General features: G+C 39.4%; 1 protein-coding gene across 4 annotated transcripts in view; it reads left to right on the forward strand.

Moving 5' to 3' along the window:
* FRMD6 (FERM domain containing 6) overlaps positions 1–22815 on the forward strand; it is a 224092-nt gene that overhangs the window by 198061 nt on the left and 3216 nt on the right. For 3 of the 4 annotated variants that reach the window (XM_069486987.1, XM_069486969.1, XM_069486977.1), the window contains 8 exons: positions 802–988; positions 3952–4107; positions 7959–8024; positions 8902–8970; positions 11475–11649; positions 16428–16763; positions 17870–18001; positions 21012–21103. In XM_069486987.1, the coding sequence (XP_069343088.1) occupies positions 802–988; positions 3952–4107; positions 7959–8024; positions 8902–8970; positions 11475–11649; positions 16428–16763; positions 17870–18001; positions 21012–21103 (1213 nt within the window). Of the gene's footprint in view, positions 1–801; positions 989–3951; positions 4108–7958; positions 8025–8901; positions 8971–11474; positions 11650–12409; positions 13486–16427; positions 16764–17869; positions 18002–21011; positions 21104–22815 lie in introns of those variants that run through there. The other variant, XM_069486998.1, reaches the window with a different exon arrangement.

A 22815-nucleotide genomic window follows, 5' to 3' on the forward strand; every position in this document is an offset into this window, starting at 1 on the left:
GAACATTTTTTGGAGCTTTGTCGGTGTTTTCCCCAGTCAGCACTTCCTACTTAGTGCATTTAATGGGACCAGTATTTATTTCTGACCTCAGTGGATTGTAATGAGCACACTATTAGTATTTCCTTTTGTGGGGAGTATAATGATTGTCATGGCATGTGCCTATAAAAACACTTTAGTAACATTCACTTAATAAAAAACCAAAAAACAGATTTAAGGAAAGCTTTCACTTCATTTATTCTTAGTGAATTTTTTTTAAAAAGAACAATATGGTTAAGCAAATTTTTTCCTAGAAGAGTATATAAACAGAAACATTTTTAAAGGGGTTTAGAGTGTTTGTAGCATACTCAGCTAAAAAAACAAAACAAAGAACAGCAAAACGTTAAAGCCAGGATAGCCCCTCAGATTTGCACTTATTTATATCATGTATGCAGCATCATTGTAGCAAAATTAATACAGACAACCAATGTCTAGCTTCTATTCTAATGCTTGTTCAGTGACATAGTTACCATATTAGAGTGGAATGATTCAGACGTTTTTCCCCTTCTCAGAATGAACCAAATGTTGTAAGCCTTAGGAAATGTTATTTTTGTTGTCTGGGTAGTCAGTCTGACATGGAGTTCTGAGCCCCTGCGACCTCAGTGATCAAGTATTAGCCACAGCCTCCCCCTTTTCATGAGGTGGGAGGGAGGAGCAGAGACAGAAGGGCTCCTGTCACCAGACGGAGAGCAGGATTTGGGTCTGTTTACATGCCATTGGATTGTTCCATCAAAATGTGAGTTCTGTTTTCTTTTATTTTCCTAGTGACAGAGCAGCAAGATACTATTATTACTGGCACCTGAGAAAACAAGTTCTTCATTCTCAGTGTGTGCTCCGAGAGGAGGCCTACTTCCTGCTGGCAGCCTTTGCCCTGCAGGCTGATCTTGGGAACTTCAAAAGGAATAAGCACTATGGAAAATACTTTGAGCCGGAGGCTTATTTCCCATCTTGGGTAGGCACTGTTTTCAAATTCTAAAGAGTGTTTTCTCTAGCACATTTCTAGTTCATTGTGCTGCTACTCATGCTGCTTCAAGAAATGGGAACCCAGATGTTTATGGCCAGTCAGACTCTTCATGATGCCCAAATATAAGTTTAATACGTGAGAGCATGGTACGCACTATGTCTTCATGTACTTGGTCTGCTTACAGTTAATGGGGAAGGAGATTGCTGTCCATCCTAAATGTGGGGGGGCTTGGAATTTGCCAGCCTACTTTTGGCATTTACATGGCTTTGACCATCTTATGTTCTTTTACTGGAGCCGCATTTTCCTCCCTTGAAGGGAGAAAAACATTACTCTTTAAAAGGTAAAGCTCATTCACACGGTCCCCTGGGCTGAGAAAACAAATACAAGTCAATTTCTTGCTTGCTGTGGCCTCCATGTCTTTCACTCCAGGAGAGGAGCCACTGCCGAATTTTGGCAAGAGATTGGAGGGTAGTCCAAGACGAACTGTCTCAGCTACCCTTTCTCCACCCCACCTGATTTCTGTTCTGCCCGTCCTCCAGGTCTCACCCACCCATCCTTGGGAAAGAGCTACCACTCTTGCCTTTCCTTCTCAGTAAAGCCTCTTGAAAGGTCGTGTATATTTGATTTTTTAGCTTCTTTCCTCCCACATGTATTCCTCAAGCCACTCCCACCCGCCTTCCCTGTTTCCCCCCCAGTCCACTTGTTGTGCTGCCCTGGGCCCACCAGTGAGCTCTGCATTGACAGATCCAGTGGATTCTTCACTGAATCTCACTGCTGCACTTGACTCCTAACCACTCACATCTCGGGAGATCTCATCCATATTAATGCTTTTAACCATCACTCACATGTAGTTAACTCCCAAATCTGTTTCTCTGCCCTGCATGCCTGAGGTAGCTATTTATCCATAGGTTCCTCAACCTCAGAATGTCCTAAATCAAATTCATCTTCCTACCTCTGAGTGCTTAAGAGTCCTAAGGAACTCTGCCCTATCACCATTCCTCCTCCCTGTCCCATCCAGTTGGCCACAGCACCCTTTAATGTACATACTTGATTACCCATCACCCAGCTGAAGAAATACAGTTCCGTCGTATGTTTGTTGCTGTTAGCTTTCCTAAGTGCTCATTGCATGCGCTCCCCATCACGGCCCTGCTGTTTCCCAGGTTCCAGCTCTCAGCAGCGCTGTTGCAGAAGCTTGTCCTTGCTTCAGTCTTTACTCTGCAGCTTGTGGATGAGATGATTTTGCTTCTAATTTAATCCTTCAGAGGCTCTCCATCACCTGTGGAGTGAAGCCTGGCTCCAAAGCATAACCTAGAAACTCTCCAAGACATGGTCCCCGCCAGCCTTTCCAGCTTCCTGTCTGGTTGTCCTGCACTTTGAACTTTACGCTCTGGCAACATCCAGCAATTGATATGTCTTCACACCTCTGGGCCTTTCTTCTTGCAGTTCCTTTAGCCAGCGAGACCCTGCTCCCTGTTTCACCTGGCCAACTCCTGCCCATCCTCTAAGACTCAGCTCAGGTGTGGTTCCTTGTAGGCAGACCATCTAGGTGCCCAGTGCCCCTCCTCTGGGATCAAGAAAACCCTAGACATAAGTGTTTTTACATCTTATTTTCAAATGATCTGCTCATCTCTTGCCCCCTGTAAACTGTTTCTTAATATGCTGTAAAGGACTGGCATAAACTTAACCTTTTCTGTTTCAGCAGCATTTCACACTGAGGTGCTCTGTAAGTTTTTGTTGACTGACTTACAGTGCTTAAGAGAAACCACAATATGTGTCAAGCTATTACAATCTGTAGCATGTATTTACATTCCCTAGTTGTCATCAGGTACTCATTGAATCTTGGTAATTTAAATCATAACTTCCCAATTAGTATCCCATGGTATCCATTGTGCTGAGATACTAGTTTTCTTCCACACTTGGGATCACCAAAATCATCTACTTCAGTGCCCTTACAAATATTATTTTCAACGTGTTTTTGACCTGAAAAAAGGTTGACTAGTACTGATTTAGATGTTCACCATGTAAAAGGAATCTAGGGGGAAAAAAATCTGTAACTTAGAGTTCTCAGCAGAACTTGATAATTGACCAATAATTCATCATATTTAATTCTCTGTAAAATATTCAATAGGAAGAAACCAAATGTCAGTATCTGTAAAAACATTTTAAAACTAAAAACTTTCTAATTTTTTTCTTCTGATCATTTTAAGCACTACTCTTTTTGCTTGCATTGCCTAATTCTTTCCATATTTTAAATTAGTCCTCATGAAATCAACTAAGACTTTAATCAATACTTTTCTCTTAGCCTGTAGCTGCTAGATACTATGTATTTTTGACATCTAAAAGCTCAGACTACTGTCTGATAAAAACCTAAGCCACAGTAAATCAGAATGAATGTTTGGAAGAAAATGTTTTTTTGTAAGTATTCCAACAGAGTGTTCATATCAGCCTCTTATGCAATAACCAAGAATGTTTCAGAGAATTTCTTCTAGTCCCTTGTCTCCCGTGGATTAACAGTTAATATCTCCCACTCTGTGGCTGTGTAACTTTCAGAGTTAAGTAGATCCGGAACCTTAAGATGTGCCTATAGTAGAAGTATTTCGTGGTACCAATACTTTTGCCCATGTAAACAATGATGTGTGTGAAATTATGCAAGTTTGCTTGGCTTTTTTTCTTCGTGACTTTAAAGCTAAGAGAACCTATTTTTCCTATTTCTTTTGATTTTTTTCTTCTTAGATATGCAGCTAATGGACTTTGTACCTTCTAGTATTAGCTGATTCAGCCTAGAACATAACAGATGGTGAAAACAGAATAAAAGTGGGAATTTTCAAATGGAGATTATCCAGTTTATATGTCCTATTTTAGATTCTCTTCCTTTCATCATTTTGGGGGTGGGGGTAGTACTTACATCCCTCCAACAAATGTTGCATTGCACACCCCTTGTATCCCAACAGGTTGTTTCCAAGAGGGGGAAGGACTACATCCTGAAGCACATTCCAAACATGCACAAAGATCAGTTTGCACTGACAGCTTCTGAGGCCTATCTTAAATATATCAAAGAGGCCGTCCGACTGGATGACGTCGCTGTTCACTACTACAGATTGTATAAGGTACAAAACTGCAGTAAGTCTACAGCTTCTGAGAAAAAAATTTTCTATTGAAAATTATTTCATTTTTTTAAAAGGCTTTTAAAAGAATTTCATTTGAACTGCCATTTGTTATTAATATCATAGGTTAGTTAGTCTTGGAGGCAGTGGTGCTTTTCCTCTGTCCTGGAAATAGTATAGAGTGTTTTTTTTAATGGTTCTAATAATGAGATGACAAATGGCTGCAAATTGTGAATCCGGCTTTTCAGTGATTATGGAATAGTTATTTTTCTTCTCCCCAAATCTGCTTTTCTGCTTTGAGGAGTAACATTTGCAACTTGTTTGATCAATAATTAGTATTCCTTAAAATGAAGAATGAAGCCGTATCTATATTGTGTCCATTAATTATATTAAAAGACCATCACCACAACAGCTAATGTGTATGGAGTACTGTGTTTATTGGGCACACTTTATTCTTTTTTTTTCTTTTTTAATCCTTACAACTCTATAAGAAAGGAACTATAATCTTCATTTTATAGAGCAGGAAACTGAGACTTAAGGAGATTAAATAGTTCACCTAAGATCACAAAACTAAGTGGCAGACCTAGGACTCAGTCCAGGCCTTCTTGATAACAAAGCTTGTGCGCTTAAGCCACTGTACTCCATGCTTCCCTCACTCTGAAGTTACCTTCTTTTGTGTCCTGTGCATCTCGAGCTTCATTTTTCCATCCTGGGGCAGAAGTCACACATCTAAATGACAACTGAGGCCATCTCTGCAGGGAATCACTCATACTACTGTTGACCATCTTGTCTTCTCTTCCCCTCCTCCTCCCTACCTCTTCCCTTTTCCACAAATGCCACTTTGTTGGCAAAAACTCTTGAATGCCCTTGTCAGTATTCAAAGGTAGATTCTCAAACTAAATGGGATGAAGTGGTTAAGAGCATGATCAGTTAGGCCTACCTGCCTGGGATTGAATCCCAGTTTGGTTTCTTACTGTGTGACCTTACGCAAGTTACTTAACCTCTCTGTGCTTCAGTTTCCCCACAGTTAAATGGGGACAATAACATACCTACCTCTTAGGATTACTGAAGGCTAAAGGAATTAATGGATAAAAAGTCCTCAAAACAATTCAGCACAGATTAAGCATGATGCCATGCTTGCTGCTGTTAGCATTATCATTGTTGATATTGTGCTCATTGTCTCTACTACACCCATTGTCCCATTGTGGTAAGATTAGCATAACTAGACCATTGGAGATGGGGCTCTAGTTTGGATACATTGCTTGGTAATCTTCTAAGCTGGTTCAGAAAACTTAGTAAGGGACCAACTGATGATTTTTCTGTCTCTCTTCCATGCCCAAGAGATGCATTGTTAATACCCCATCATCCTTGAAAGGCATAATTGAGTTTCATAAGATCCCTTTGGCTCAGTTGCTAAAGGACTGAGTTGTGGATTTTTTTCCCTCTCTTAAGAGATTTCATTTGTGACATTCAATTTACATGAGAAAAGGCAAAAAATTTACATTTTTGGCAATCAGTTTATATCTTAAAATGTATTAAAAGTATGAATGACATATTGTAAAGACTGTGGCCTTAGAATCAAGTATCAATTAGAAACCCTGTGTCACTCACTACTCACTGTTGCTGGTATCCTAGGCAACTACACTATAATCCTGAGCCATCTATTAGGTGGGAGTGATATAATATACCTCACAAGGTTGGGAGGATTCAATGAGATAATGAATTTGAAAAAACAAGGGTGAAATACCTGCAACATTAGTGAGTGCTTAATAAATATTAATTGCTTCTTGCCTTATTTGCCGGGAGGCTTGCTATTTTAACAAATCCTGTTAAATAAAAATCAAACACCACATGTTCTCACTAATAAGTGGGAGCTAAACAATCAGTCCACATGATCTTTAAGTGGTGTAATGGACTAAGAGGGGGTGAGGGATATAAAATCTTACCTATCAGGTACAGTGTACACTATTCTGGTGACAGGCACACTAAAAGCATTGACCAGCATTACACAATTCATCTGTGTAACAACACTTGTACCCCCTAATATTTTGGAATAAAAATTATTTAAAAATAAAAATTAAAAAGAAATAAAAATCTTTTGGTGAAGTAGATGTCCCCAATTTGCCTTTTATGTAAAAATTAATTTTCAAATCTGCCTAAAGTGTGGTATTTCTAAATTGCATAGAAAATGACTCTTTTGGCCAGGCACAGTGACTCACGCCTGTAATCCTAGGCACTCTGGGAGGCCGAGGCGGGTGGATCATTTGAGCTCAGGAGTTCGAGACCAGCCTGAGCAAGAGCAAGACCCAGTCTCTACTAAAAATAGAAAGAAATTAGCTGGACAACTAAAAATATGTAGAAAAAATTAGCCGAGGATGGTGGCGCATGCCTGTAGTCCCAGCTACTTGGGAGGCTGAGGCAGGAGGATCACTTGAGCCCAGGAGTTTGATGTTGCTGTGAGCTAGGCTGACGCCATGGCACTCTAGCCTGAGCAACAAAGTGAGACTCTGTCTCAAAAAATAAAAATAAAGAAAAAAAAAATGACTTTTTTCTGCTTAAAACAAGATATTTAATAAAAATAAAGCTGAATTAATGGGAAAATAGATATTGATACCTGATGGGCAGTTTTCATTCTGGTAGCCATTAAATCTGCTTTACGTAGGGGGTGCTCATAAACTGGAAATAAGGTAGACAAAAGGCAGGAAACATTCTGAAAAAATTATTTTCTGGCCCTTTCCCACCAATAACACCTCATACGTGAACAACCTGTATTTTTATGAGCACAGTCTTATTTCAGAAAGCAATCAGTACAGCCTTGAAAGGGAAATTTGCCTAAACACATACAGTGATGGATTGGTTTCTCCTTTTAAACCTTACGCTTTCTTGATGTAAAAATATACTAGTTGGAAAGAAACAACCTAAATAGTGAAAATAGGCTGTTTTCTCTTTATTATGCCAGCTGAGGATATCCTAAAATTATTTCTTCCCATATTCATGGGAAAACTGGCACTAAACTTAATAAAGATATGCACATATCCATTTATTTTTGTTGAGAAATCTCATAATGAAAATACTTAAACAATTTTATTTATTTTCTTTTCTGAACTTCATACCTTATATATACTTATTACATTATGAGCACTTAAAGATGTGGCCAAATTTTGGGTACATTTTTAATTGTAGAATTTTTTTACTTATGCATGTTGTGGTTTATTTTTGACAGTTTATGGTTTAGCTGGTAGAATGTGTATCACATTGGCAAGTGATAATGGAACTTCTTAAAAATAAGTATTTCCAAATTAACCGAATGTAAAGCTTTTACAACTTCATTATTTATCCTCATGAGAGAGTCTCAAATATTTAGTCAACTTGCCTCTAATTTTGGCTTCAGGGCTGGGAGATTTGCCCAGTTTTAAACATACAAAATTTGATGCATCTCAAAATATAACTACAACATTCGATTAAAATTCTAATATCTGAGAAAAGAGTAAGCATAAGATGGAAGGTTTAAAAAAATAAAATGATACAAAAACTGCAAAAATATTCTTGCTTACTAGAGTTCTCAATAACATAAATGTTTAGAATATTGTCGGATATGAAAGTGCGTATTATAGTGAAAACACTAGTCTTTGAGATCTCAGAGATTTAAAAAGTATGGAATACACCATTATTGATTTAATATGTGCTCATGATTTTTCTTAAATCTTGTAAGAAACTAGGGATGTGGAAAGACTTGAGCAGTTATTTTAAGTCAAAAACTTTCTAATCCTGAAATTTCTCTCTCTGTTTCTTTGGTGCTGAATTATCCACTGTAGAAGAAAATACACTTTTTCATAAAAATCTTATTCCTACAGGATAAAAGGGAAATTGAAGCTTCACTGACCCTTGGATTGACTATGAGAGGAATACAGATTTTTCAGGTTGGTAAATGAGATATAAGTGTCAGATGCTATTGACCATGTCTTGTATTTACAGTGTGCCTGTGTGGTCCTGCCATAGGTTCAGTGGTTCATTTCCAGCCATTGACTAGTCATTTCCTACTTACCTAGAACAGACGTGGATGATAGGATGGATAAAGTGCCTTAACCTGATCCTTGACAGTAGTACTAAGTCCTCTGTAACAGAAAAAAACAAGCCAAAGATTAGCCAGGTTCATCACTAACAGATCACTAACAGATCATTAATATGTAAACATTTCTCTTGGTCATTGATTTTAAATATTTTCTTTTATCCTCTGGAGCATTTATAACTGTGGAAAGAAAAATGACATTTTAGTAGGGTGCCTGGCCAGACGTTTCAATTTCCATTACACTTTTCTGATAAAACTTGTTCCTTGAATAAGTAACAACTATCACCGTTTAGCAGGTGGGATGGTATTATCCTATAGCCATCAACAGGGGAGAGAGAATACCTCTTTCTGCAAGACATAGGAAAATATAAAGATGTCTTATCTTTGATGTAGGCAAAATATCCAGTTATGAAAGTCTGAGTGCCTTATCGCATCTCTTGAATGCCTAAGTCTTTTGGGCTTTTTATTTAAATTTGGGGATAGGCCAGAAGGGAAAAGGTTGCCTTGAAAGGGCCAGTTAATGTAGTCCAAAGGAACCAAAAGCTACAGGCTTCTATCACTAATCTTTTTAATCACTGTCTGCACTTCTCCAAAGAGAGTTAGGGACCTCTTTCAGATTTCAGATTTTAATTACTGTATTTTAGTTTTCTGGGAGAGAAATTAGAGCCATTTTAGAGTATCTGTCATTTTTCCCATTAACTCTATATGCATTTTAATTCCTTCTGCAGAATATAGATGAAGAGAAACAATTACTTTATGATTTCCCCTGGACAAATGTTGGAAAGTTGGTGTTTGTGGTAAGTTTAAAGTAACCTACTATTTTAAAAAGTCTCTTCGGTTTGTTTTTGTGGATTTTTGTTATTTTTTGGCTTTCGTTTTTAAACAATATTGTCTCAGGCACAAAAGTTGCTATTTTTAAAAAGTCGAAGCTGAAGATAATTTGCTTTCTTGTATTCTTATGCATATGTTATGATTCACTCATATCAGTAGTGAACTTGAAATCAAAGAATCTTACAGCAAAAGAAATTACTAATTTTAATTTGTGTGTCTGGGCCCTACTGTACTACCCTACATTAGTCTACTTGCAGAAGAAATGTGGTGAGAAAGGTACAAGATGAGTTCATTAAATAGAATTATCATAAAAAAGCCTACAGCAGGAGGGATTGGAAAACAGAAAGCCATAATCACAGGGTAAATTATTCTTAGTATGGAGATTGGCCAGTTCTTTTAGAAGTTACTTCTTTTGAGCAAAGAATAAAGAGTTATATAAAAAGATGTTTCTATTAATATCTGACTATTTAAAACTCATCTTTTTAAAGAAAGGTCCACAATTCTTAACCAGAAAAGTATTTTTATTTTTACAATATTGAAAATGATACACTTTCTTTTGTTAAAGCAAATTTTTCCCAGCTATTTCTCTATTTTGCCAGCTATATCCATTTTTTGATAGAATTCAAAGAATTATGATTAATAATTTGCAATCTATTGGTCATTAAAATATATAATTATTCTTTGTTCAGAAATAATTGGACAAAATACACAAAGAAAGGAGGAAGATAAGGATTTGTAGACATGTGTTTGTCTCCTATAAGGAAGATGGCCTATATAAATAAAGGGCCATATTGCAAATAGAATGTGGGCACTGACCCCACACTGCCCTGTGAGTCAAAAGACCTGTTCCTGATTTCATATTATTTTAAAAGACCTGTTTCTGATTTCGCATTACTTTAATTACTTGGGCACAGTTCAGCCTGATTTCACTTTACTCATACATTAAATGGGGTCTGGCCTGCCTCTTCCTCACTGGCTCTTTCTTGTTCAAGCTCTTTGTGAAGGATCTGAGCTGTTCGAAAATGAGCAATACCCCTTTCATGTCCCAAATTAAGCAGTAATAAAATGCATTTATGAAATTGAGTTCTTTTAGAGTCCTGGACTCAGTGGTTACTGAATCTATAATAGTTGTGCATCAGTATTACCTGAGGAACTTGTTAAAGATACAGATTTCTGGGGTTCATCTTCCTCCCCCAAGAGATTTTTGACTCAATGGGTCTGGGATAGAGACCAGGGATCTATTTTGACAAGTCTCCCAGATGATTCTTGTTGCAGCTAACCCAGCCCTGCCTAGCCATGGTACCTTGAGCAAGTTACATAACCTCTCTGTGCCTTGGTTTCATTCTAAGATGGGATAATTAGTCCTCCCCCATAGACCTGTTATGAAGATTAAATGAGTTAATATGTGCTTAGTGCTCCATAAATGTCAGCTATTACTATTTCAGCATCGAGATCCACTGGTGGTCCCTTTAAAATGAAAACTCAGAGGTTAAAAAATATCCCATCCCTGTCTAGGTTACATGAATTCATATTGCTTTGTACCAAGTTTAAAGAGTATAGTTAGAATTTGCCTTCCTCCCTGCTTTACTTTGCCCTCTGGCTGAGAATCATTTTATCTGAAATATTCCTTTTTTGTAATTCTATTGCCTTATTCATTATTAGAAATGTTAAAGGAATTCATAATATCTCATAACTGTAAGGAACTTTGCCAAACCCTCACCCTCAACTTAAGACTTTATGTTAGTGATCCTAGACTTAAAGAATGAGATTCCTTCTATCTCTGCTGATGGCTGTCCCTTCCCTTTCCCATCTCATCCCTCCAACTCCCAGCTTCCTCTTTTGTCCAGCTAGAGAAGTTCTCCATTTTTCTAAACCCTAAATAGGTATACTGTATTGTTTATTGTATTTATTTCTTTCCCAGAATTTATCATAAACTGTAATTATTTTATGTGTTTGTTTACCATCTCTCACACTGGGATGTAGTTAGCTCCATGAGGGTAGGAACCTTATCTGTCTTATTTGCTGTTATTTTTTCAGTGCCTAGCACAGTGTTTGGGACATAGTAAGTATTCAATAAATATTTGAATGCATTCATCTCTTCTAGAATTTGTCATCTTGTTTGCTGAGTTAGGGTGTTGGGATTCCATTTGAGGGTGCCCTTCTTCTCCATTGTACAAATAGCCTGACCAGCCAGAGAACCCAAAGTTATCCTCAGCTATCTTACATAGTGTTCACCGGGACCCTGGCTAGATGCTTCCCTGAAGCATTTTTCCCTGAAACTTTTATTAATCCTCTGTCCTGTGACATTTTTGAAAGGGAAAATAATAACTTATCCCTCAGAGAATTTTAAATGGAGCTTTCTACATCTATTTCTGAATCTATAGTTACCTTTAGTAAATAAAAAATGAAGGGGACCTTGTCAAATCATAGATTTTTCTTCCTGAATTTGATTCATGCTTTCCCTCCACAGGGTAAGAAATTTGAGATTTTGCCAGATGGCTTGCCCTCAGCCAGGAAGCTCATATACTACACCGGGTGCCCCATGCGCTCCAGACACCTCCTGCAACTTCTGAGCAACAGCCACCGCCTCTACATGAACCTGCAGCCTGTCCTGCGCCACATCCGAAAGCTGGAGGAAAATGAAGGTATCGCAGGGTCTCGGGGTGGGGAAGAAAATGGTGCCTTTGCCACCCACAGCCTCTTACTCTGTAGCTGTGTGAACTGGGCTTTTAAACTCCTAGAGAATGGGATTTGGGGACTAGGACTGGGACTGTCTGGATTCAGATCCATTTACATCTCAGCACTGTTCCAGAAGACAAGGGGCTGGGCTTGAGGGCCACTGAGCATAGCACCTATTCACAATATCTGAGGTTACCCCAGGCATTTAGCTATCCTATCTCTCAAATATAGTCTCTTTAAGGTTTCCCACGCCTAGCTTGAAAATCCTTGCAAATAACCACCCTATAAAGGCACGGGGCAAGGGTTTATCTGCAGCTCGGATTTTATCTGCATCTCAGAGTTCTGTATATACAATGACCTCCCTTGGTGGTATTATCCATAAGCAATCTGGAATTCCTTCCAATGTGAGTATTCCTTAGGTCAGAGTGATAATAAAGATGGGTCACAGATGTGTCTCCATCCTCTCTGATTGACAGCTGAGAGGCCTCCAAGTCTGGCCTAGCAAGAATGACAAAGAAGAGGGAAGTTTTTATTTGAGGATTTTATCAGGTAGTTCTGTGGGGGCTTTGCTGAGATACAGATGGGATAGAGCAATCCATCTGGGGCCCTAGAGTACTGGGCCCTAAGAAGAGGGCAAGTCAGGGTAGGGAAGAACAATGCAATGTCTGGGGCCTCTACCATCAGACTTCAACTTTACAGTGTTAATCTGATGGTTAGCTCATTATCTTGAGTTGTGGCACCTTGGGGTTTCTCCGTTTAACACACCCCAACTTCTCATCACCAAAAATTCTATGTTGCATATTTATTTTTAATGTTTTTAATTTGTCTTGCAAATTCATGTTGTAGTAATTCTTTTGATTTTACAGTAATTCGATTAGATTAGATTTGGAGTATTTGTATGAATATCAGGATGCAGATTCATATCTTAGGTTCGTGTCTGAAACAAGTTTCTACCCCTCAGATCTCACCTTTCTTGCCGAAGCAAGACAAACACCCATTCTCTCTTGAACAAGCAAAAGACCCTGTAGCAGTTTATGCTTCTGATGGATTTTTCTCAAAAACTATTTCTCAGTCCAAATGAGACCCTGTTTGGAGACTCCTGTGTAATTTAATAGCAATTAGAACATGAATCATTCCCCCACTGTCTGCCACCAAACTGCATCTGTCTTTGGAGAGAATTGGTATAACTGTCAGGTGTATTGGCTCCCACTGCTGCCAGACTGCCAGTTCTTCCCCACAGTGACTCATCAGTGTAACAAATAGATCTCTCCTGTGCTGACATGAATGCTAAGAGGAACTCAGATGGGGACAGAAACACCATGAGAACCTGTGAGGATAGGTGACTTAATTAAGTGCATAGGCCATAATTTGCCAAGTCAGCCTCAGTCCTAAATGCCAACATGGCACCTTGAGAAGTTCTTTTATTCCATCAGCTCTCTACCTGCAGCATTTTAGTAAATTCTTATTTATATAACCTTAAAGGAACCCTTTGGAGCCTGAAAGAATTAATGACTTCTTCTATAGGTTCTAAGGTAAAATTACAAAGAATTTTGAGTTCTTAGTGGGGCAAGGCTTTGTCCATTGCCAAGCATAGTACCAAGTATGTTTGAGGACTTTAGTGCGCTGGGTGTCCTTGTTTTGTGCTGCTACAGCAAAAGACCAGAGACTGGGTAATTTATAAAGAACAGAAGTTTATTTTCTCAGTTGTTGAGGCTGGGTAGTCCAAGATCAAGGGGCCAACATCTGAAAAGGGCCTACTTGCTGTATCATCCCATGGTGGAAGGTAAAAGGACAAAGAGGGGGCAAGAGAGAGAGAATAAAAGGGGCCTGAGCTCCCCCTTTTATAATGAACCCATGCCTGGGGCAATGACATTAATCCATTTATGAAGGCAGAGCCCTCATGGCCCAGTCATCTCTTAAAGATCCCACATCTTAATACTGTCACAGTGACAATTAGATTTTAACACGAGTTTAGGAGGGTGGTACAAACATTCAAACTATACAGTAGGCAGTGAAGGAATGATGAAGATATAAATTGGATCTTTTATTTGGATGAATGTAGACAGATTTGGGAGGAAGCCTTGTTTTCTTCTTCCAAAGAAAACATACTTAGTTTCTTCTACTTAGCAGTGCCTCCACATCTGAAGAAGGCCTAAAACCAAGTTTCTCTGGGCCAGCTTTGGCCTGAATCCAGTTATCTTACCCACACTTAAGGGCGCCATCATTTAAACAAGGAAAACCCTTTTCTTGGCATCAGGTTAGCAAACAGCACAAAGAGAGTCAGTGTTTTTCTTAATTAAATTTCATTTGGAGTCACCTTGTCTGAAACACTATTTTAGCATTTTATAGTAGAAAATGATCACAAGAATTCTTCCATAGGGTTCGGAAGAGAAGGGAAAACATGCCTTGTATCATTAAAAAAAAATTTTTAAGCCAACTTTATTGAATAGCTCAAGCTTATTTTTGGTCAAGAGGTCACATTTACTCCATTAGATACCAAAATCATGTATGAAAAACTTTGTTGTCTCTGGGCGTTTATAACAGAGGGAATAAAAAGAACACAAGACATATTGATGAGCCACACTACTGATGCCAGTGATTATCAGGGGAAGAGAGGTTGCATTTTGCATTTCTTACAGTAACTGAGAATTATTTAAATGTTTCCCCCAGTTTGTAACGGGGTGGTGTGAAGCTTCTTAAATGTTTGCAAAGGATCTAAATGATACCGCACTAGGAAGGGAAGAGAAGCCAGTGGCATGGAACACTAAGGCTGCACTGGCATGGCGACAAGAAATATGATTTACACCAGGCTCCTGTCAGGTAGCAGGCAGGGTGGCAAGTACTTACCTCATGAATACAGAATAACTGTAATTGGCTCTGAACCTATCAGGAAGTTGGGAGTATAAAGGCTATTTTGTAAGGAGGCAGGAAAGCTTTTAAATGATTAGATTCACAATTCCTAATTGTCTTAGAGCTATAGAACTCCAATACCTTATAGACTTTTTTTTTACTTTTTTCTCTTCACTTTCCACCCTTCTAAGGGCCACATAGCTAATTATCATGCAGTGAATAGAAATTGTATGAGAATTTTGTAAGCCCCTTTAGCTCTTCATCTTCATCTCTACCTCTGTTGACTGCAGAAGATAAGGGATCATTAGGACCCAGTCTACTCCCTGAGCGATGAGTTGGACTTGGATGCACTTCCATTGTGAATGATGTGTGTGTTGGGCTCTGCTGTCATTTCCAGCCTGCTTTCTGTGTAGCTACACGTACTCGCCTTTGTGTTTCAGCCTGATCTCTTAGAAGTGCGGTCCCCAACCCCCGGGCTGTGGATTGGTACCCGTCTGTGGCCTGTTAGGGACCAGGCCACAGAGCTCCTCCGCACCCCACTCTCTTCCGTGCAGAAACTGTCTTCCATGAAAGCGGTCCCTGTGCCAAAAAGGTTGGGGACCGCTGCCTTAGAATGACATGATTGGGCTGGAGCCCAGAAATGTGCACATAGCCTTCTCCAAAGCACTTTCTGCATTTTGCATCCTGGAAGGTGTATCTGGAGAGCCTGTGGTGATTAAACTTCATAGCTGGATTCAGCTGTCAGGAGTGCAAGTATTTTCACTTAACCAAGAAACAAGACAATTAAATCCATTAACAGCCTTCTGAGAACCCAATTAGTCTACTAGTTAGCGGTTTCTAAAATGATATCAACTTAACATTCCCCAAATGCACTCTCCATTTTTAACATTGTTTCAATGTGTTATTTCTCGTCAGCATTAAGAAGGCAAGGAAGCTAAAATGTTTCTTTGTTTAAATTTCTGTCCTGAAGCACAAAAACATTTTTTGTGTCAGTTGTATACCGGCAGCTGTGTTGTAACTTTGTGCCTTAATCGTTAATTTAGTATTTGATAAAAGGGACGTTCCAATGTTGTGTCTTGTACTGCATTAAAGAACAGCACTGACATTTTAAGTCAAAGAACAGTTTTACCAATCGGAGGCCATGTGGGTTTATAGATCATCAAACCAGTAGTGATTACTGTGTTTTCTAAAAATGATAAAGCCTCACTAATTCAGCCTACATGGAGAAAAAGCAATCATATTAATGAAAATCTAAATTTTAGAATTTTTGCAGGAAATTCTCAGAAGAATAGTTTCATTTTAAATTGTATTCAACAGCCAGAGCTAAGCCAACAATGGAACAAATTGGAACAAATGAACAAATAAAATGAAAGGCAATTAGCATAATTATATTTATTAAGTAGTCTTCTTTAGCAGTGCTTCTGAAATTATCTGTGGAGAAGGGCCAGATTTTTAAAATATCTAATATGCTATGGACTGATGCTTTCACAAAATGCAAAATCACATTAGTGGCTGTCATGGCAATGTCAAATAGCTGTGGAAGTTTCTAAATGTTCGTTCTCAGTTACTGAACTTATTTTACTGTGGACCAATAACAGTTTGCATACAAGAAGTGGCCTGCAACAGCACTTTAATAGCACTCTTCTTATGGCGCCTGAAGCTTCAAAGCTCTTTAAGTAGTTTATTCCCCTCAAATCTGTTGCACCGTTTGTTTTTTAATTTTCGTTTTACAGTCTTCTTTAGACAAGCTCCTATCGAAATTATCACTACTTTCTAGTCACTAGATTCTGAGTGTGCAATTGCCCTTGTTCTTGTCCTGATGACTCACTTAAGCTAACCAGCCGTTCCTTCTGTCTTGGTTGAATATAATGATGAGCTGCGTTCCCTGCTACAGAGAAGAAGCAGTACCGGGAATCTTACATCAGCGACAACCTGGACCTTGACATGGACCAGCTAGAAAAGCGGTCTCGGGCCAGTGGCAGCAGCGCAGGCAGCATGAAGCACAAGCGCCTGTCCCGTCATTCCACCGCCAGCCACAGCAGTTCCCACACCTCGGGCATTGAGGCCGACACCAAGCCCCGGGACACAGGGCCGGAGGACCCCTATTCCGGCAGCGCTGTCCACCGCAAGCTGAAAACCTGCAGCTCGATGACCAGCCACGGCAGCTCCCACACCTCAGGGGTGGAGAGCGGAGGCAAAGACCGACTGGAAGAGGACTCCCAGGACGATGGTAACAGTGCTGTCCCCTCACTGGCTCTTTTCTTTTTCTCCCCCAGTTTTTTCAGGTATTGATTCTGTAGAATGGATATCTGGGGAGCAACTTCCAGCAGTAGGAATAGAGAAGAAGTATCTTGCCTTCTTCCTTGTTGACTTGGTTGCGTTCTTCTGTTTGACTGTGAGCAAAGCATCCGTCTAGTCTTGATCCTCTGCAGCCACAGGGTGGATGGTGTGGACCCTAAGTCTTAGCCGTTCATGTGAAGTGAGAAGAGATCAGTCCTAGAGCCCTCATCTCTGTGTTTCTGATTCCCAGAGTACTAAGGCAATGGTTAGGAGAGCAGAGTGGAGTGCAGTGAGAGTGCTGGAAACATCTTGAACTCCTGGACATACACCCTCCGCCCCCCATAAAGATTTGAGTCCATGCCATTGGGTTAAGTAGGAAAGTGTTTCTTAAGTGCCTCTCATGTGACCACAACTATCAGGAGTATAAAAAAATATATAGCACCTGGCTGCTAGGAACTTACTTTGTTTTAAACAGATAAGACTACAGCCTATGTCAGCCAAACTTAGCATTTGTGTAGCTCTTTTATATTATTTTTCTGTCTCAAATAAGTGCTATAGCATTCAAGTTTAGGGAAAAGATATTGACTCTGTTAAGGAAAGCTGCAGGATATATATTTGGTTCCCATAGAATTTGTGTGGATCTCAAATCAAGTCACTCGGTGCCCCGAAGTGGGCAGCTGTGGGAATGGGGAGCTTTGTGGCCTGCTCAGCTGCCTGTGTCAACAATCCTTGCTTTGGCATTAGGCAAACGGCTCATGAGTTTCACTTTGCCATTTGTCATTGCAGCAAGGGAGCACAGTTTTTATTCTCTCGAAGAGTAAGGCATAACTGATAATCATCCTGGCATTAGAAGATACGTAGATAACCCAGCAAACCTATGAAAAAGAGAACAAGTAGCACCTAGTTGAGAATGAGCCCTAGAGTTTCTTGTTGTGAAGAGTCTCACTAGTGAATTTATTTTCAAATATGAATAATTACATGGCCAAAGTGTGGCTGTGGATTATGGTGGTCATTTCCCTTCCTGTCATTAAACATCTTTTCTTTCTTCTATGTCAGAAATAGAGATGTTGGTTGATGACCCCCGGGACCTGGAGCAGATGAATGAGGAGTCTCTGGAAGTCAGCCCAGACATGTGCATCTATATCACAGAGGACATGCTCATGTCACGGAAGCTGAATGGACACTCTGGTGAGCTCTTACGGGAAGTTCTCCTTAGGCAGCAGATTATTCTGGTCTGAAAAGCAGGTGCCTCAGGAAATAGAAGGGGCGGGGTGGGAGCTGTAGATCAGAGAGAGGCCTGGAATACGAGCCCCTCCAGGTCCATGTCCCAAACTGCAGGATCCAGGGCCTTCTGTTGTTTTGCTTTATTTTTCCCACTCTGTTTTATTGGTACAGGAGTCTGGGAGAAAAAGTGTCAAAAAGGGTGACCCAAAAAGAAACTTTTAAACTCCATATCGGTATGAATTATTCTAGAAAACATACACTCACTGTAATTTTAGTATAGGTTTATATAATAAATACGTTTTTATCTGTCCTAAAAAAAAAACAGGCAGCAGTATGGACTTTCTTTTTAAACCTCAGTCACTTCTAACTGCTTCTGTCACTTGTCATGAATTTGTTCTTTAGAGAAATGTGCCTTAGGAACCACCACTATTGAAGTGGCCCAAGTACATATTGTTCTGTCACTTCCAGCTTTGATTGAATGAAAGACCCTGTTACAACTGGGGCGGCCTGTTAACAGCCCTGTCCGACACACAGTCCCCAGTGCTCAGGGAGCCTCTCCCGGAACAAGACCACCCCACAGTCCCCGTCATCCTGGCACTTACTCTGCAAGAGCATGACGTGCCTTTTATTTCAGAATTGCCTTTGCTAACCCGCAGAACTGTGGCCTCCAGATGCTCTTCCGGGAACAGGCCTGCCCGTGGCTGTGTAGAATTACTCTCCCTGAGCAACACAGACGCGTCAGGCTGGTTGCTAGAGACATGCTTAGAGTTCACATACAGATGGCCCTTTTTGCCCATTTGCTTTATGATATTGAATTTTCTTCTTGCAAATACATTTTAATATATATTAAATATATATTCACAATTATATACACATTATGGGTGCATGAATAGCTCTATGTATAGATGTTTATGTGAAGGAAATGATCTAAAACAGCGTATGCAAGAATGCCTGTGGGAAAGGGGGGATATGAGGGAAGCTGACTTGTATTATACTTTGTATTTATATATTTTCACATTTAATTTTTGTAAGATTGTTAATTTTGTAATTTTAAATAGAAATAAAATTTAAATAAAATAGGATGGCTGTGTAAGAAGATTGATATACAAAATATGTTTATTGAACTGTTATAGCAAAAAAATGAGTGGTTAAATTATATTCTGTTCATACAATGGAATATTATATAGTCATTAAATATGAGATTTTCAAGGAATATTTAGTAACATAAGAAAGATAGGTAAGGAAAACTGGAAATTGTATGAAAGTATGGTCTAACTTAAAAATCAAAATGTTTATATGTACATACAAAGTAAAGAAAATACATAAAAATATTAGTAGCCTTTTCTCTGGATGATAGAATTATATTTGATTTTATTCTCTTCCTTGCATCATCCTAGTTTTCCAAATTCTCTATAGTTATAGCATTTAAACATTGTCTTTAAAACAGTGAGCTAAGATTGAGTTGTGATGAAGTATACCACTGTCCTTCATTCCTGTTGAAGGCGTTGGTTCAGTGTTTTGAGCACCAGGCTCAATGCTGACATTTCTCATAGTGGGTCTGGATTTGGAGAAGATTATTTACAGGCATGGTAGCCAGGGGTACATTTATCAGGATATCCAATAGGAACCATACCAAGTGCCAACCAGTGCACAAGTCCACATGTTCCTATGAGGATTTGTTCAAAGGTTAAATCCTTTATAAAAGAGAAAGATCTTTCTAGAGAAAGACCCTCTAGTACAGCAATTTGTACTAAACCCCAAAACATGAATGTCACCTAGAGTTTTTAAACTATGTACATGTAAATCAGAAATGTCTTCATATTTCAGGTTTTGGTTGAACCCTTAATATATATTCAAGGCATATGCTAGACACTGAATCATTATGAGACAGTTTTAAAGAGTTAAGGGATAAACACAAAAAGTCATTCGTGTAGGTTCCTAGCAGTGGTTGAACAAAAATCACATGACTCAAGTTTCTTTTTCTATAAGGTGGAGATGGACTTTTCTTAAGAAGCCATTTGGCTTTATGGATCTAGGGCTTGACCTACTCACTTGCTTCATCTGTCAGCAAAAAAAATTTCAGTAGTGTTCACTTACAAATCCAGTTCTTGTTGATAATTTTTACCTTCTAAAATATTTTTTTCTGGGTGCTTCACTCACATGCCATAGTCGTATAGGGAAGTGTCAGCCTTGGATTTCTGTTCCCCCAAATTTTGCGGGTCTCCCGTGAGCACTGAGGTGATTAGGGGCTCCATTGTTCTCAGAGACCCAGTACTGAATTTTCACTGCAGCCTCCCATTTTGATCTCCTCCCCGTGGGATCTGCTGCAGGAGGTATGTGCCACAGTGTCCCATCAGCCACGTGGAGCTTCCACTCACCGTGTCCATGTGCAGTCCCTGTACCTCACCCTTTTCATGCATTTGCTGTTGAGTCATCATTAAAACTCTATGGATGGGCGCTGTTATCAGCCCCATTTTATACAAGGGGGAGCCGAGACACAGGGAGGCTAAGTGATGGGCCGGGACACATGGCTCATTGCTTGTCTGGGCCAGGTCCAGCCAGATCTGTCTGACTCCAGAGGCTGAGCCCCCACAGTGCCCCACTGCACATCCAAGTGGAGCGAAACCTGGAAGGCTGCATCACTGCTCAGCAAGGATTAAGTTCAACATTGGTGATACGTGGAAAGGAAAGGAGGGGAAGCTTTATGAGATATAGTAAAGAGACTGCTTTATAACTACAGTCTTTGTTTTTTATTTCTAACTTCATCATAAGCAGCATAATTAGGATTTTATTTTAGAAAATTCAGACTCTAAACTGCTTCGTACACACTAATCCCACATTTACTCACTACTCTCTATTTACCATAAGACGAGAGAGAATTTCATTCCTGGTAGTAGTATGTGGCAGAATATGTAGCAAGAAGTGTGAATAATTTGAAGAATTCATTGTTTTTTCCCTCTGTGTTTTGTTTCAGGGTTGATTGTGAAAGAAATCGGTTCTTCCACCTCCAGCTCTTCAGAAACAGTTGTCAAACTTCGTGGGCAGAGTACTGATTCTCTTCCACAGGTACTAAAGGAACTGAAAAGTTTAAATTAGGAACTGAAGTTATAGAAAATTTTAAGTAAGAAATTACATTTATATTTATACAAATGAGCAAAATTTTAAAACCCTAAGAAAGTGATTCTTACCAGATACATGCATTCTAGTTTTATTCTGAATTTATTTCCATTTTATTTGCTGGTTCCACTTATCTTTGAGTTGATTATTATTTAGATAAATTATATACTTCATTTCACACTTTATATAGGTGGGACACCTTTTGGTCTTCAGGCTTTAGGTGGTGTGTGTGTGTGTGTGTATGTGTGTGTTGATTGACCTCAAAAACCTGAGAGAATAATATTCTTGTCAGGTGTGTTATGGCAAAAATGTTTCCATGCCTGGTTATTCCATTCAGATTGAATTTTTAAAGTATCCTCAGCTAGAGCATTTGAACCTGTGATCATTGGTTAAACTATTAAAATGTCAAAAGATATAGGTAAAATACTCTGAAACTCATGATTTCAGCATTTGGATATAATCTGCAACTAATACCTCTATTTTCTGAGCACTCTCTCCCTCCTCCTATGCCGTTCTTTTATGGGCTCTGTTTGTATTTTGTTGTTGTTGTTTTGGGGGTTTTTTTCTCCCTTTCTGAATCTGCTCTGCTCTGCTCTGCTCTGCTCTGCTCTGCTCTGCTCTGCTCTTCTCTTCTCTTCTCTTCTCTTCTCTTCTTTTCTTTCTTTCTTTCTTTCTTTCTCTTAAATGCTGGCTCTCTTTGTTCCTGGTATTTTCCCCTTCTTTCTTTCCTTTTTTCTCATTTGTCCTTTACTTTCATTAAAGTAACCATAATGTGAAAGTGATATTTAGTAAATACTTTCTGGAAAGTCTGATGAGTAATCTTTAAAGCAGTGTGTGCAGCATGGTGAATTGGAGTGCAGGCTCCAGAGTCGCACTGGCTGGGTTGCACCCTGGCTCTGCCACTCAGCGTTAGCTCTTACTGTGCAAAAATGTTTGTGGGGCATGGCTGAGAATCAGATTCCACACTCAACAGCATGGGGAGAACACTTGTGTCTCTGCCTTGAGGGTTTGTGGGGGATGACCAAATGATTTTATGTGTGAAATCCCCTCGGAGCCAGGGAAGACTGCATCAGTACAAGGGATCGTGCTCTGCTGGGAGTGTCATTCTGATGCATTCTAGTAAAATGTCCTCCTGGAACTTTTGCCTCTAGCAAAAGCAATATCTTATTCTAACAAGGTTGCCCTTTGTGGTGTTAAGCAACAAAAGTTAGAGATACAATGCCTAGTTTTCTTAAGTAATCCAGTGAGTATCTTCCATCCATGTAATTATCTGAACCATTTTTTAACCTATTTATACTTTCCACTAGCACCACCCCCTGGGATAATGAGTTCCAAAAGTCTGCTCCCTGCTAGCTAAAGCATTTGGCAGAACGTGACCCCCCGTGAGTGTTCAGGAGCTGCTGCTTAGTCCTGGTGCTTGCCCACCTTTTCAGCAGCAAGAACACTTTATAGCCTTATTGTAAGATAATTGCTTGATTTCTGAAATGCTAGGGATAGTTGGATTCCTGTTGTATCTTCACCTCTGTGCCTTGGATTATTTATCTTTAAAATGGGGGGAATAATAGCACCTGCCTCATGGGGCTGTTAGGGAGATTAATTGAGTTAATACATGCAGAGTGTTTAGGTCAGGGCCTGGCACAAAGTACGTGTTCAGTAAATGT

Source organism: Eulemur rufifrons, chromosome 2 (genome assembly GCF_041146395.1).
Source record: "Eulemur rufifrons isolate Redbay chromosome 2, OSU_ERuf_1, whole genome shotgun sequence".
Lineage (NCBI taxonomy): Eukaryota > Metazoa > Chordata > Mammalia > Primates > Lemuridae > Eulemur > Eulemur rufifrons.